The sequence below is a fragment of the Magallana gigas genome, chromosome 4 (genome assembly GCF_963853765.1).
Source record: "Magallana gigas chromosome 4, xbMagGiga1.1, whole genome shotgun sequence".
Taxonomy (NCBI): domain Eukaryota; kingdom Metazoa; phylum Mollusca; class Bivalvia; order Ostreida; family Ostreidae; genus Magallana; species Magallana gigas.
In genome coordinates, this window is record NC_088856.1 from 34,376,388 (window position 1) to 34,392,868 (window position 16,481).

The 16,481-nt window shown below is 35.4% G+C and overlaps 2 protein-coding genes across 4 annotated transcripts; both read left to right on the top strand.

Annotated features, from left to right (window-relative positions):
• The first annotated feature begins 582 nt into the window (after positions 1-582).
• LOC105323545 (uncharacterized) lies at positions 583-2,892 on the top strand. Its single transcript, XM_011422607.4, has 3 exons — positions 583-739; positions 2,050-2,289; positions 2,412-2,892. The coding sequence occupies exons 1-3, from the start codon at positions 685-687 to the stop codon at positions 2,612-2,614; spliced, it is 498 nt and encodes a 165-aa protein (XP_011420909.2). The 5' UTR covers positions 583-684; the 3' UTR covers positions 2,615-2,892.
• A 2,716-nt stretch (positions 2,893-5,608) lies between these two features.
• LOC105336405 (cysteine and tyrosine-rich protein 1) lies at positions 5,609-16,213 on the top strand. Of its 3 annotated transcripts, none has more exons than XM_066082203.1 (4): positions 5,609-5,780; positions 14,821-14,920; positions 15,225-15,400; positions 15,568-16,213. In XM_066082203.1, the coding sequence occupies exons 1-4, from the start codon at positions 5,729-5,731 to the stop codon at positions 15,732-15,734; spliced, it is 495 nt and encodes a 164-aa protein (XP_065938275.1). In that variant the 5' UTR covers positions 5,609-5,728; the 3' UTR covers positions 15,735-16,213. The 3 variants fall into 3 exon arrangements, with proteins under 3 accessions (XP_065938275.1, XP_034307053.2, XP_034307054.2); XM_034451162.2 differs by lacking the exons at positions 14,821-14,920; positions 15,225-15,400; positions 15,568-16,213 and adding exons at positions 11,301-11,391; positions 11,642-11,817; positions 11,988-12,646 and having other exon boundaries at positions 5,622-5,780; XM_034451163.2 differs by lacking the exon at positions 5,609-5,780 and adding an exon at positions 13,466-13,758.
• Positions 16,214-16,481: the final 268 nt, after the last annotated feature.

Genomic DNA, 16,481 nt, shown 5'->3' on the forward strand with positions numbered 1-16,481 from the left:
TAGAAAATGCCATTTCGTATATATGATTTTTTTGGAATTTTAGAGAGCTGTACAGCGGACGGGTGCTAAATCAGTACATGAGCACTCATCTGATCTAGCATAACTATCTGTCACACTACTCGATATATACTTATTCCAACATTAGCCGTTTCCTTTTTAACTGATTTGTATCACTGGCATCATTTGGAAAAACTCTAGATTCAGTTAATCGTAACAAGGATAAACGCTGCTTGCTTGGAAGAAACAAACCCGATCGGAATTTACTTGAACTTTTCATAAATAAATTTTTATAATGACTGATTAATAACGTGTTAGATTCTATTTTACAAGGACTAGAAGTTTCATGTTATTATGGAAGATCTACGCAATTAGAAACTAAGAATTAATTCAAAATTTTAATATGAGATCGGTTTTTTTAAACCAACGCATACTAATACACAGCCTTCCACAAGACTTGGTAAGAAATTACAGAATAATCTGGCAATGTTAAATAGATACATGTATATAAGTACGAATAGACAATGCATTGTGTACCGTCTCCCATTGTTTGAGCCGATCTTTGATTGCTTTTTGGGGGACGTTTTTTAAACATCTGTTACTGGGTAGACAGGACAGTGCAGTAGTCTTGACATTAAAACAAGGACCGCACCGTTCACCAGTGCTTCTATCCGTCACTCTGAGACTATGGCATCCACCCTTAGATTTTGGATTTTTTTACTCAGCATTTGTGATTGCATTAGTAAGTCACTATGGCAATTGTGTGTTTTGGGGCGTTTTCATGAATTGCGGAGATTTTGTATGTTGAAAGAATGAGTCGGTCATCAGGAGTATGAAATGTCTTAAAGTCTTTCTTACATATTATTGAACTTGTTGTTTTCAATTTATGATCCATTATATAATAATACAAGATAGGGTTTACATCTTTCCATGACAAAAGAGAACTGAATACCGGGTAATTTCGTGATATAGTTAATGTTAAACTTAAATTCATGAACTATTTATATTATTATTGATTAAACATGCATTACCTTTGATTGAAGTTAGACAATTTAAACGGTATTTTTAGTGGTGTTTTTCAATTTGTTTGTTTCAAAATGTCTTTAAAAAGATTTGTAAAAGGTTATTTAGAAATAACCATGAAATACGCACTGGGCCGTTTGCCAAAAAGATTTACCCATAAAATCAATCTAGTCAATAGCTCTGCGCATGTCATTTTTCTTTTGAAATTGCGTAGTTTTTAAGATATCAAATTCCTTTTCTAGTTTATTTTCCACTTAAAACGCACCTAGTGGATTGAAGTTAGTGCATAATTTGCAGGATTGTAATATAAGCTTAATAAGACAACCAAAGCCACGCTTAAGTGTACCTCCAATCTAACCACCAATTAATGAATTGACTTCTTAATATAACCACCCCCTTTATTTACATTTATTCTTTCTTGAAGCCCGCTTTCTTAAATCAAATTTATTAAAACCATAAATTGTTTTACTTGATAATTTAACGTGGCATGGTCACGATTTTTGTCAAAATTTATTTTTTCGATTTTAATAAGTAAGGCATTTTTAATAGGTAACCAAAATTTGAGTGTCATTTGATGAGTCATAAGCGAGTTACAGAGCTTACAAATCTTCGCTATGTAAACAAAACATTTGTTTACATTTTGAATGTTGAAGTGAAAATTCCAGTTTTTAGACCTAAAATGAATGTTTTAATCGTTAGGAACTGTTTATTTATGCTTTAAATGAATAATAAGATGGACAAACCAGCTTTAAAAAGATTTTTAACTGGTATATTGAACCTATGTAAACAAAACCAGGGCACGAGCCTTGTTTACATGACGAAGAATTGTGAGCCCTGTATCTTGCTTAAAACTCAACGACTGGCACCCAAATTTCCTTTGATCATTAGAAATGCATTCCTAAATAAAAACAGAAAAATAAAATTGACCCAATTCGTGACCATGCCCCTTTAAAAACTGTAAACATTTGTTTACGGGAAAATCGAGATTATCTCTCTATACTAACTGTAGGTTTTTTTCTCGTTTCACAGGTAACTTCCTGGTCTCGGCGGAATACTACTGCTACTACTCCTACTACTCTTCCTACTACTACTGCTACTACTACTACTACTACGACGATGGTGGGACGATCGGGGGTGCGGTGGCCGGTGTGATTATCACCATCATCATCGTCGTGGTCGTTATCGTCTTCTGCGTTAAAAAACACCACCGAACTGGCGTAGTAATCCATCCGAGAACAAACGTGGCCAGCATTAACACCGTCACAACCAGTACGTCATCAATCAGATCAAATCCAAAACGTATCTTGATTCCAGAATTGGTAAAGTGTAACAATCTACCAGTAATTTGAATGGTTGAGTCTATTTACTTGTATTCATTACTTTCTTTAAAGCTCATCACATGCAAGGAGGATACGGACAGCCAATGCAAGGATATGGACAGCAGCCGATGCAAGGATATGGACAGCCGATGCAAGGATATGGACAGCCGATGCAAGGATATGGACAGCCGATGCCCGGATACAACCCTCACGGACAACCCCCGCCTCCAGGGGGCAATCCTGCCTATCCACCGCCCGAACCCGCAAAATACTAGTGGGTCAAACAGATTTCGATTCATTGTTCCACTGTTGCATGTTTTCTGACGTTATTATCATGGACAAAAAATATTCAAGAATGATTTTTTCAAAATGCTGAAAAATGAACACTAAGTTGTGTGAAACTGTTGAATCAATTGCCGTATTGACAAACTGGGATTGCAATTTACATATCTTAGTACAATGTAAGAGTCATCAATTGTTTACTCTTCATGCGTGCCATAATCATTTAAAATGATAAAACATGTTACGTGTACATAAAGTCGTGATTTTGTTACCTGTTTTTTTTTTAGCTCACCTAAGCTGAAAACTCAAGTGAACTCTAAATTTCTGATTACTATTTGTCTGACAATCGTTTGTCCGTCTGTCCATCCGTAAACTTTTTTTTACATTTTGAACAAAATTGGGCACAAAGCATCATTGGGTGAGGGAGATTCAAGATTATTAAAATGAAAGGACACGCCCTCTTTCAAGGGGAGATAATTAGGAAGCATTAAAAATTTGTTGGTATTCAGCTGATTTTTATTTTGGCTATTGTTACTCAGGTGAGCGATGTGGCCCATGGGCCTCTTGTTTTTCTATTTTACCTAAAATTTCTATAAATAAGCAATATTTCTATTCTATAAGACTTACTCAGTGTTTTGAATTTATAGTTTTAATGATTATAGGCAAGAGGTACGCGCCACCAGGCAATCTCATATATTTTTTTAAAATCCTGAAAATATGTAAATTAACAAAACACCCGTGTAAGACTTCCATGGTGCTGTCGTGTTAATTATTTTGTTTTCACACAAGATCACCGTACTGAAGCACAGAAAAAGATAATGTTCTGTTTATTTGAAAAATAATAAAGTTTTTATCACAAAAACAAAATTTTAGTTTCTTTCCCATGTGATATACATGTATTACACAGATATATATGTATTACACAGATATACATATATTACACAGATATACATGTATTACACAGATATACATATATTACACAGATATACATGTATTACACAAATATACATGTATTACACAGACAAGTTATCCTCATTGACTGGCCATCCATAAATAGACTGTATCACTCTCATTGAGACGAATGACTATGTATAAAGGAATAAAGGAAATTATTCAAATTTTAAAAATACTAATACATATGGTTGTTTTAATTTCTTCGCTAAATTAAAATCTTGGCAAAATATCATAGAGATGATTGATCATGATTCAACGTTTAGCCATATACTATTAGTACATGTACATGAACATCGTTGAGCGAGTTTTCAGCCAAGTCATGGGGTATAATCATGGCATGTTGCAATATGTGTTTTAAAAAAAAATCCCTCTTCGCTTTGACTCCTACAAGGGTGTTTTAAAATCTAGTAGATATGAAATACCTACTGGGTTATTTGCCAAATTGAATATGAGGACATCTATGCTACAAACACAGGCTTGTAATTGCCAAATCTGGGGAATTATTTATATACATTGGACCTATATAAATTGCATATAATATTTAGAACAGCGCTATTTGAATAATTATACCAAACATGACTGGAAACTACCAAAAGCTTTATATAGTGTCCTAGGGATAATTTTATTCTTTAAAAAAAGGTGGGGTCCGAGGCATATTTTCGGTTATTTAACAAAGCAGATTTAACAAGTTTAAATTTCCCAGAGGGTCCGGAACCCCCCCCCCCCCTTTGAATCCCTGTAGTTCAACGTATGCAATGTTCTACATAATTACCTTTTCTTGAAATGATTCTCCTTCCTAACTACTGACCCAGTTAATCATTATGGTAAATATCACGTTTCATTGTCCAACTCTGGATCAAAACTCAGTAAATGCTTGCTTCATTAAAAAACAATCACTATAATATATATTATAATATAAGTTTAAGACAGATAATTTGTCACCCTACTCAATATAGTATTGGTTACATGGCCATTTAGCGTTTAGCATATACGCATAAAAAGTGAAATGTAAACCTTAGACGGATACGGGTGCAAAACCGCCACCTTGGCATTGGCATAAGTATCCGTCAGAGAGTTATTTACCTTGCACCAATAACATCAGCCATGCATGCAGTCATTGGTGTGCAGTTTTTATTTTATTATTTTTCTTGTCTATTATATTTTAGCATCCTGATAGTCGAGACCAAGATTTGTGTCTATAGATAGTTCTATGTTACAACTACATATCTATCGTTACATGATGTTACATATTGCAAGACAACAAGGCTGATAGGCTAAGGCTAGTCTTTACTTTAATTTGTATCCAGCCTCGAGACGGTACCCAACTTTGGACTGCTCTAGCTTCTTAAAACACCAGACTCCGTATAGGAGTTATCTCTGTCAGGTACAGAATTATTATTTGTTGTTTCGCCCTTCCAAGTTCAGTGAAGATAAAATTAGTTGTTACTTAGAAATGGCCCTCACCGGGTAACTGGTCCAAAACTTTAAGCTTTCTATAAACCTTAACCTCCTCCAACTCTAACAGTTAGGGCTCACCATCAGAGTCTCGAGCTCGATGCCAAGTTAAGGGACAATTACATTGGTATAAATTATTTTGAAATGTTGTCTGTTTGGGCTCTTGTTATTTTTATATTACCAATCCCTGTTGCACCCGAAGGCACATGGGGCTAAGGATTACCATTCCTTTCTGTTCTTGGCCCCCTTCTGCACATCTCCCCAGGTCAGACTCACGTATTGGAGTTCCTTTAATTTTCAACAGTTCGCCTCCGTGTTGTTCTTGATCAGTCTTTCCTCTTTTCCCATCTGGGGTCTAATCTTAGTGCCAGATTAACACATTCATAATTCAATACTTGTTAAATCTAATTAGATTGAAACGTACAGACTTTTTAAAAAAAGCCCCTTGATTGTTAGGTTAACGTTCTATATCATTAACTGTAGAAATGTGTGGAATTTTCCATAGTAGATTCCCATACATACATGCCTGTTCATGTGTTGGTATTTACTTCCTTAATTTCAACTCTACGTCACCCGCTAACCAATGAATGGCGTAGACATTAAAAGTAATTTATTCAGCCGTGCCCTGGACAATTTATTTTGAGGATTTAAAGCTATGCTTTACTTCTGTACAACAGTTTCATATTAAAGTTTTTAAGATGTCTACAGAAAATATCACTGGGGTCATCATTTTGATTCTAACAAGTTTGAGTAAGTTAAAGTTTAATCATGATATTTTTTTTTAAATTTTCAATTCAATATCGTACGCGTACTACTGTTTTTTATGTTGTTAGATAAGTACAAAAAGGTTGTAATTTCTATAAAAATTAACTTTGAGGGGATGTCATCCTTGTGCTTTCTGAATTGATGACTCAATGGATGATATATGAAAATACATTTTTTGGCGATAAATATGTTTAAGAGTTCATATTAATGATTGTGGTCTGGTGCGATGCTTTCTTTTTGCTTGCGATTTTTTTCGGGGAGGGGGGGGGGGGGCCCTCTTAGAACGAAAGTTAAAATAAAAACCAACTAGATGCTGTCATTAGACAGTAATACCCGCACCATGTGTTTGCCCCTAAACAACACTGTTTTGTACCAGTTTAATTAAAAATGAAGGCTTTATGCAAGCTCCGGTAATACAATTAAAATTTATAATTTTCATAACTGAAGGATGAGATCCCTTCCCATATGATAATACACATCGTGACATGAGCAGCACTTTATGTGCAATTTGGGGTAGAACTGTTTGCGTGAATTTTCAGTTAATCAATAATCTTAACATTTTATGTCATAGAAAGTATAATGGTCTACAGAATTACATGTATTACAAACAAAATTAAAAATTAAATTATGCCCCCTCCCCGTGGCGGTTGCCGGTTTTAGATGTGCTTCTGTGTGCATACATGAACATCATCGTGTGCACAGATTTAGAGAAGGGGTGGGAGTGAGGGGTCCAGACCCCCCTCCCCATGAAAATTCATTTATATCAATTGTAAAATTACCAAAAATACACCTTGGACCCCAATGCTCTTACAGACATGTAAGCGCGCAAACCCATTGCGCTTCAATGTTAGGTAACATTATTTGGGGGGTAAATATTTAATCAATATTTAATATACTTTATTGTTTATCTCAATAGAAAGTATACATGTACATCACATTATGTAGGTGTCCTGCACCACCTTAAAGCTGTTTTTACCTAATAAAATAGTGCAAGTGGATTTGAAGAATAGGTCATAAAAATACATGCATGTTACAAATGAATGATCTTTGTCTGAAGTTACGTACCGGTACACAACACAGGTCTGCATGTCTCATTAGCGGGTACTAGTTTTACCCAGCTCTTCGATTATGTGTTTTCCGTATGCAGAAAAGGATTACGGTAGTTAAGATCAGCTAAAGGAATTCATTATTGTGTTTTAATTGGATTATCATTATGATGTTGACCAATTTAGGTAAGCATAATACATGTAGTAGCAGTAGCACAATATAATGAGATGCCAGCATGGGATTTACACATGTATATAAGTTCTACTTTCACTTTCTAAATGTACCGGTAATTTCCCTTTGACAGCATACTGTATCATCATCTTTTAATATTTAAATAAGCTTATCATCGTTACCTATCCTATCGCATTTGTAAAGTTTCTGTCATTTTAGTTGCAAAAGTTATTTTTTTCATTTGTCAGACTGCATGCACTGTTGAGTTGACCCCATATTGACCCTGTATAAACAATTTCTTATTAAATTTGTGTATTACATATGTAAGTAAGTGTAGACACTTATATTTTTTATATGAGTTATGATAGGAAGGAAGGAGTATTTCTTTCTTAATGTATTATAATGCATCAAATACAATGTAGGTCATGACCTTATGGGACTGTTCTGACCCCACGAAACAGGAAAATACAAAATATCTTCTTAAGTAATTATGATGCATCAACTGGTGTAAAGTACATTAATGACCCCCAGGTGTTGTCTTTAACCCAACCCCCCCCCCCCCCCCCCCCCCCCCCCCCCCGCCTTTATGAAATAGGAAATGATATGATACACTGTATATTTTGTTAATTAACTTCTGAGATCTGAGATCCTCATCCCTAAACCGTATAATTTATTTTTGCTCTTTGTGTCATTGCGCATAAAATTGTATTGTAAGATTATGCCCCCTTGGAGACACCCTGACATTTTAGAACTAGAAATAATAATGTATTTTATCTTATTCATATGTTACACAGTAGTGTTTGATCCATGTGGGTAATTCTTAGCCTAATGATGTCACTGCTTTGTTTAGGAGACTTTACATGCCCCAAATAGGTGAATACACATGGCAGTGATGCATATAACATTTTGTTTATAAATCTTAAAAATTGAATTAAGCAATTTCCAAAATGTTAATGTGAATCACGAGAGAAAAAGCAATCAACTTCACAGAGAAATGATTTAAAATTTGCTACTGTACACATGTAAGAATGTATTAAGAAGACTGAATCTTTATAAGCAGGTTAGATTGGGGGGGGGGGGGGTGAATGTGGAGTATAAACATTTATAATTTGAATCATTTATTGTTATTAATTAATTTTAACTTGTCAATGAATACTACTTATTGATCCCAAGGTAGAAATATGACCTCTGATCGTATCTCAAAAGATCATTTGTCAATCATGCAAGGTGTAATGTAATTTTTTTTAAGAATAACATTTTTTACCAGTTTATAAAAGTTTTTAGACAGCCAAATTATATTTTGATTTTAATAGATCATTCGACAAGGGAGGGGGGGGGGGGGAGAACAGTTTATATTTGAGTTTGTTTGGGAGTGGGGGTTCCAAGTCATATATTTGACAATTTTTTAATGTAATTTAAAGTAAGACTAAGCCATACTACAGTCATGAACATGAATAGTATAGAACAAAACACAAACTAATACATGTACTCGATATATACATAGGAAGTATTACAAAACAGATGATTGATCTATATCTGGGTTCTTAAATTGAATCATATATCATGTACATATTATATTATTGTTTCTTTGTTCAAGGCATTTAAGATGGTATGTAGGTCATGATCCCAAGTGCTCTTCCTGAAATTATTAAGTATCATAAAAACCATTGAGATCCCCACCTTAATCCAAAGATATAATTATTCCTCCTTAGGTCATGCAGGCGCATCAGATCATTATGGCATGTAAGTTATGACCCTAAGGGGTCATCCTGACCCCCTTAGAATCAGAAATTGTCAATTATCTTTAAATTATTGATGTTTGATGATCCTATCTCTATTTAATCTTTATTATTAAGTCTCCTGAATGAAATTTGGAGACTTATTGTTTTTGTACGGTTTTTAATACATGTATTATTATTCTTCATCTTCTTTTTCTTCTTTCCTGCTCTGAACTTGTTTCTCAGAGATGGCTGAACAGAATTGTACAAAACTCTAGGATATGATAGGCCCGCATATCTAGTTGTGCACCCTGGTTTGATTTTTCTCATTTTGGGTTAGACAACCACTTTTCGGGGGAGGGGGGGGGGGGGGGAGGGGGGTGTCAAAAGGGTGTGGGGTCTAACATTGAACCTTGTAGGAAGAATCGTAGACTCTATTGTAAATGGTAACTTGAAAACGGACAAAGATAATAATATAGGGTTTTCATAATCATATACCGGTATTCGCTGTTACCGGCAATATATAGGGTTTATTAGATATGACCCCTGGGGTCATCCCCATCCCCCAGGAATTTGAAATTACCATATATCTCAGAAACTGTTATAATCATGACCCCTAAACCATATATATTCATGTTTCTGATGTCAAGGGGCATCAAATGTTATGTAGGTCATGGGCCCTGTGGGTGGTCCTGACCCCCTCAAACAGCAAGTCCCTTAATATCTTCAAAACAGTTGAGATTCCCACCCTTAAACCATATATACTCTTGTTCCTTGTGTCAAGGGGCATCAAACGGTATGTAGGTCATGGGCCCCGGGGGTGGTCATGACCCCCCTTCAACAGGAAGTGCACGAATATCTCGAAAACGGTTGAGATCCCCACCCCTTAAACATATATATTCTTGATCCTTAAAGGGCATCAAAAGGTATGTACCGGTAGGTAATGGGCCTCAGGGTTAAATTTAATTTTTCAAAACCGTAATGCACATCTATGGAACAGTTCCTATCATATCCCAAGATATGATGTGTCTATCCATTAAATCATAAAAGGAGTTCTAGGATCTATGTTTTTTTGAAGTGATAAACGTCAATTTTCTGCTACTTTTTGACTCCCTGGATGAAATTTAAATTTTGAAAACCTTACTGCACATCTATAGAACAGTCCCTATCATATTCCAAGATATGATTGTCTATCCATTAAATCATAAGAGGAGCTCTTGGATCAATGTTTGTTTTTTTAGTGATAAACGTCAATTTTCTGCTACTATTTGACTCCCTGGATGAAATTTAAATTTTTAAAACCTTATTGCACATCTATAGGACAGCCCCAATTATATCCCAAGAGATGACATAGCTAATCCAAAAGTTGTAAGAGGAGTTCTGGGAACCATATTTTTTTTGCCAAAAAACGTCATTTTTTTTCCCCCACTGATCCCCTTTATAAAAAAAAAATTCTGGAACCTGATCACGCCTCAATATGACACCCCCAATCATATTCTAGAAGATCATTTGGCTACTGCCCAAAAAAAATGACGTTTTTGAAACCAGTTTTTTTGTAAAAAAAACGTCATTTTTTAGCCATTAAATGACCCCCAAGACAAAATTGAAAATTCCGAAACCTTATTGCGCATCTATAGGATACCCTAAAACATATTCCAAAAGATGATTTGTCTACTGTTGAAAATGTAGGAGGAGTTCGAGGAAGAAGGTTTTTTGTGAAAAAACGTCATTTTTTACCAATTATTTGACCCCCAGGACTAACAGAGAATTTTTGAAACCTTTTTACAAAACAACATTATACCTCAAATCAAACTCCAAGAGTTCAGTTTGCTGGTTATAAGATGTAAGAGCAGTTTGAGAAAGTAAAACGTGACAGACGGACGGACGGACGGAACAGGGTAACAACAATATACCCGAACTTTCTTTAGAAAGTGCGGGTATAATGATATATAAGTGAATTTTTATCATCACAAAAGAATATAAAATATTGGGAAATGTAAATTCAAACTGTAGTTAATTCCACAACATCGAATGAGTTGCCGAGTAAACACCAAAATCAACAAAAGATTTGCAGAAAAAGATCGTCAGATCAGATGACGGCGTATTATTGAACCACAAGCCCCTTCGAACAAATAACAATGCACTTGCTTATTATGGTAAACAGTGTCGGGGATTTAGTGATTTAAATCACGTATACATTGGTACCGATCATCCATTCGAAGGGCATTGTCACTTATAGAACACAACTTAACATAGTCCATCGATACGCGTTAACGGGGACAAACACGCGATCCTAGGCATAGTTAGCAAAGTTAGACATAATTATAATCAAAGTTTTAAGAAGTCTAGCCCCCCCCCCCCCCCACTTTCAATTTGCTTTCGACGCCACTGAATTCCTTAAAACTATGCCACTTAAATAATTAAATCAATCTCTTTATTAGTACGGGATTATAAAGTTTCATCAATAATTTAAGATTAAGACCTATTTGAAATGTACAAATATAATGTACACCCTCGTGGGCCAATAGCAGCGGTGCAGTAGTTATAATCCGCCTATTTTCATTCACAGTTTGGCCGTGTGTTGATGGAGCGTACTACTACTACAGATCCTACTACTCCTACAGATACTACTACTACTACAGTTACTCCTCATCGTCATCGTAAGTACCATCAAGTCTCTGGTCCAGATACCGTAAACTCATAAAACACCGAAATCAAACGTTATATGGTTAATTTCACATTTACACAAATCGTAAATAACAAGTCAGTAGTTTAACCATTTAATCAAATCTTACATTGTAGCTATACACAAAAACATCGCATACACATCAAATGTACATTGTACTTCTTAATTTCTATTTAAAAACAATATTTTTAATAGTGCTTGGTAATAACTTGATGTTGTTGTAGGGGGTCCGTGATTGGAGGGGTGGTTGCCGGGATCTTCATATTTGCTGTCATCGTCACTGTCGTCGTCATCATCGTCTGTAAACACGCCCACAGGGGGCGGACCCTGGTCCACCAGTCCGGCGGCACCACCGTCACCACCGTGTCCAACGCCAACAACAGCTTCCCACCACCCCCGGGTAGGTCACAATGATCGTATCAAATGTGTTATTAGAGTTTCCAATTTAATCAAAACATGAACATTAATTTTTCCGATGAAGTTAACAAAAAAAATTTTCATATATTGTAGGAAACGACTTTTTATATTGATATATTTTTTTTCAACCTTTATAATTGATCATTATTGTAGCCAACAATGGATACTACCCGCCCCCGCCTCCCACCTACAGCAGCCCGAGTTACCCTCCACCCACTTACGGCAACCCAGCCTATCCACCCCCGCCGGCTGGGGCGATGCCTGGGACAAGCGCATATGGTTCAACGTTCAGCGAGGCTCCGCCCCCGACCAAGTATTGACAACTATACTCCGTGTAAACACCGTATAAATACTCTGACCGCAATCAAATTCATAGATCTTCTTGAATATATCATTTTCTTGACTACACATGTATTCAGTTTTACGAATACGTATGTAAGCAATTTCTTTTGTGGATAAACCGCATAATGTTTTTATAATGTTGCATAATATTAATGTTATTATTTAAACTTTTCTATCATTAATGCATACTATTTTAGTAAGTCAGCTTATATTTTTTTTTAAGTAAATAATTTAAACATTAAAACATCAGAGTGTTTTTTGGGAGGAGGAATTTCAAAGATCCTATAACCATCTGGTAACTGAAATTTTGTTTGAATTATTTTCTCTGCTAAAGACATGTCGCTTGTCAGAGTATATTAATTTTTAGTATGTTTTTTAATTTGATTTTACTATTGTTATATTGTTTTCTGATTGATGTTCAAATTTATTTTATGCGTATTTATTATAATAAATATTAATACCAATCTTTATTAAGTTTCTTTTATAAGTACATTTGTTTAATGATCATTTTTTAAACAAAAACATGGCACGAGCCTTGTATAAACCCCTGTCACACTGTGGCTGCGTCCTTAAGGAGGTGCTGCTGCGTCCTTAAATAAAGTAAAAACGCCAAGTAACACGCAATAGAGTCTCCTACTGCGCCGCAACAACGCAACGACATCTTCATTTGTCGCGGCGGGACATTGAACATTGTAGAACGCCATGATGATGTCAGACTCAAAGTCTCACAGGAGACGATTTGGCTGTTTATGAATTAGTTAAAAGTAAGATGTTAATATAAATAATAAAATGCTTTCTTTAATAATTCATGCGAGTTATGAAAGCGAAGTTCATTGCAGAAAAAATTACATTATCCGCTAACGCGGGTTACGTATTCTTTCTGCAATGTCGCAACCTTTATATTCCGAATGAATCATCAAATCAGCCTTTTATTATTCAAATAATAACTTGACAATGCTATCAATGAATGGTAATGTATGCATTATATGCACACAATGATTAAATAAAGGGAGACGACTCCCGTGAATATCAATACTTGCATACTTTTGTTTTCATCAAAGACATAAATAACATGTTATTTTTGTCTCTGTCTTCATCAATTTAACTACAAATCTTCTTATAATTTTATTTAGGGGCAGGAATTTTGTGTTCTTATTAACTACAAAGTTTGTGAAATCCTGTATTCCCCCGCGCGCGCGCAACTTATATTATTGTCTGGACTATATGACACACATTCATAACTTCCTTACATTAATTCTATGCATTATACTAATGAAATATATGTTACTTTTAGTGAACAGAAAAATGGCAAATCTTTTTGCTTTTCATTTTTCTGGTCGGAAGCAGAAGTTAATTCGAACATTTAAAAATGAAATTCGTGTTTATCCTAAAGTATGTGGACGGCTGAGTATTATGGGACATTTACATACGTAATCAAAATCGGATTAAGGTGTTTGAACTGAAAAGGATTGGAGTTGGAACTTGAAACAAGTTGAATCATTTTCTGTTGAGCTTCGCCACAATAAAATGGCGTCGAATTCAGCACTGTATCTGGGATTTTATGTTTTACTTCAATATTTAGGTAGGAAATTCGCAAAAGACACCGTCCACACGATAGTATTTTAATCTAATGCATCAATTTCTATGAGTCCGTTTGATCATACATTTTGAAGACTATTGTTTGGGGTATAAATCTGTAATGAACGTGTTACTATATAGGAACATATTCCATGGAAATCTCAACACATCGAGGATAAAATTGAGGACGGGACTATACATGTACTTACATTAAAAGTTGCAATAATGTTTTGCTAAATTGGAACATTTATTTAAATATTTCTATGAGGTTACAGTTTTTACTAGTAGTTGTATTTTGATGGTACATTTCAACAAATATTGATCGGCAGTGCCTCCCGTCTGATGTTACCAACTTTGATGTATAATAAAGAGAGAGGGTCTGATTTGTTTATGAGTAATTTTGTGCAATGGATGTATGAATTAGATTATAAATATATCATAATTTGATAATTTTATGGGAAAGGGGGGGGGGGGGGGTAAAGTCCCGGGGGTCTAGATTTTGAAATAAGTATTATCCAGAATAAAATCACAATTTGATCATATTCACTCCAAACGTTTTTCGCCATTCCTGGATATTCATTACGGGGAAAATATCGCGATTCAGCTTGTGTCCACATATCCTGGGTCCGCAGCCCTGCTTGTGTTGTTTAGAAGATGAGCGGTTCAGAAAGCATTGTTACGAATACTGTTTTCCTCATCATAAAATAAGTGGGCGAGTCCTATGTAACAATTGACGTTCGATACAAAGTTTAGAATACTCCATTCAAACGAACTTTTTTACCACTTCAATGCGCTTCATTGTAGCAAAGTTATACATAACCATAACCAAAGTTTTAAGAAGTCTAGCCCCCCCCCCCCCACTATCAATTTGCTTACGACGCCACTGAATTCCTTAAAACTATGCCACTTATATAATTAAATCAACCTCTTTATTAGTATACGGGATTCTAAAGTTTTATCAGTAATTTAAGATTAAGACCTATTTGAAATGTACAAATATAATGTACACCCTCGTGGGCCAATAGCAGCGGTGCAGTAGATATAATCCGCCTATTTTCATTCACAGTTTGGCCGTGTGTTGATGGAGCGTATAGATCCTATAGATCCTACTACTCCTACAGATCCTACTACTACTACAGATACTACTACTACTCCCCATCATCATCGTAAGTACCGGCACGTCTCTGGTCCAGATACCATCAACTCATAAAACGCCGAAGTCAAACGTTATATGGTTAATTTCACATTTACACAAATCGTAAATAATAAGTCAGTAGTTTAACCATTTAATCAAATCTTATACATTGTAGCTATACACAAAAACATCGCATACACATCAAATGTACTTCTTAATTTCTATTTAAAAACAATATTATTTTTGTTTGACCAGTCCGTTCTAACGTTAGGGCCCGGTCTTCGTTGTTATTTTACGTCTTAATAGTGCTTGGTAATAACTTGATGTTGTTGTAGGGGGTCCGTGATTGGAGGGGTGGTTGCTGGGGTCATCATATTCGCTGTCATCGTCACTGTCGTCGCCATCATCATCTGTAAACACGCCCACAGGGGGCGGACCCTGGTCCACCAGTCCGGCGGCACCACCGTCACCACCGTGTCCAACACCAACAACAGCTTCCCGCCACTCCCGGGTAGGTCACAATGATCATATCAAATGTGTTATTAGAGTTTCCAATTGAATTCAAACATGAACATCAATTTTTCCGATGAAGTTAACAAACAAAATTTTTATATATTGTAGGAAACGACTTATTATATTGATATTTTATTCAACCTTTATAATTAATCATTATTGTAGCCAACAATGGATACTACCCGCCCCCGCCTCCCACCTACAGCAGCCCGAGTTACCCTCCACCCACCTACAGCAATCCCGCCTATCCACCCCCGCAGGCTGGGGCGATGCCTGGGACAAGCGCATATGGTTCAACGTTCAGCGAGGCTCCGCCCCCGACCAAGTATTGACAACTATACTCCGTGTAAACACCGAATAAATACTCTGATCGCAATCAAATGCATAGATCTTCTTGAATATATCATTTTCTTTACAATACATGTATTCAGTTTTACGAATACGTATGTAAGCAATTTCTTTTGTGAATAAACCGCATGATGTTTTTATAATGTTGTATAATGTTATCATTTAAACTTTTCTATCATTAATGCCCAATATTAATTTTTGTAAGTCAGCTTTTATTTCTAAAAAAAAAAAGTAAATAATTCAAACATTAAAACATCAGAGTGTTTTGGGAGGGGAATTTCAAAGATTCTATAACCATCTGGTAACTGAAAATTTTGTTTGAATTATTTTCTCTGCTAAAGACATGTCGCTTGTCAGAGTATATTAATTTTTATTATATATATTTTTTATTTGATTTTACTATTGTTTTATTGTTTTCTGATTGATGTTTAAATTTATTTTATGCGTTTTTATTATAATAAATATTAATACCAATCTTTATTAAGTTTCTTTTTTAAGTACATTTGTTTAATGATCATTAACGAGGCACGAGCCTCGTATAAACCCCTGTCACAACGGGGCTGCGTCCGTAAGGAGGTGCTGCTGCGTCCTTAAATAATGTAAAAACGCCAAGTAACACGCAAAAGTCTCCTACTGCGCATCAACAACGCAACGACATAAACACCCACCCACCCACATATATATATACTTTTCATTAATTTTCAAAAGTCATATTGTTAAAATTTGACACA

Excerpts from the sequence above, each read along its gene's own strand:
- LOC105323545 (XM_011422607.4), top strand. The coding sequence starts at position 685 with ATGGCATCCACCCTTAGATTTTGGATTTTTTTACTCAGCATTTGTGAT. Across the intron at positions 740-2,049 it reads CAGCATTTGTGATTGCATTA|GTAACTTCCTGGTCTCGGCG; the intron begins GTAAGTCACTAT and ends CTCGTTTCACAG. Across the intron at positions 2,290-2,411 it reads CATTAACACCGTCACAACCA|CTCATCACATGCAAGGAGGA; the intron begins GTACGTCATCAA and ends CTTTCTTTAAAG.
- LOC105336405 (XM_034451163.2), top strand. The coding sequence starts at position 13,704 with ATGGCGTCGAATTCAGCACTGTATCTGGGATTTTATGTTTTACTTCAA. Across the intron at positions 14,921-15,224 it reads TACTACTCCCCATCATCATC|GGGGTCCGTGATTGGAGGGG; the intron begins GTAAGTACCGGC and ends ATGTTGTTGTAG. Across the intron at positions 15,401-15,567 it reads CAGCTTCCCGCCACTCCCGG|CCAACAATGGATACTACCCG; the intron begins GTAGGTCACAAT and ends TCATTATTGTAG.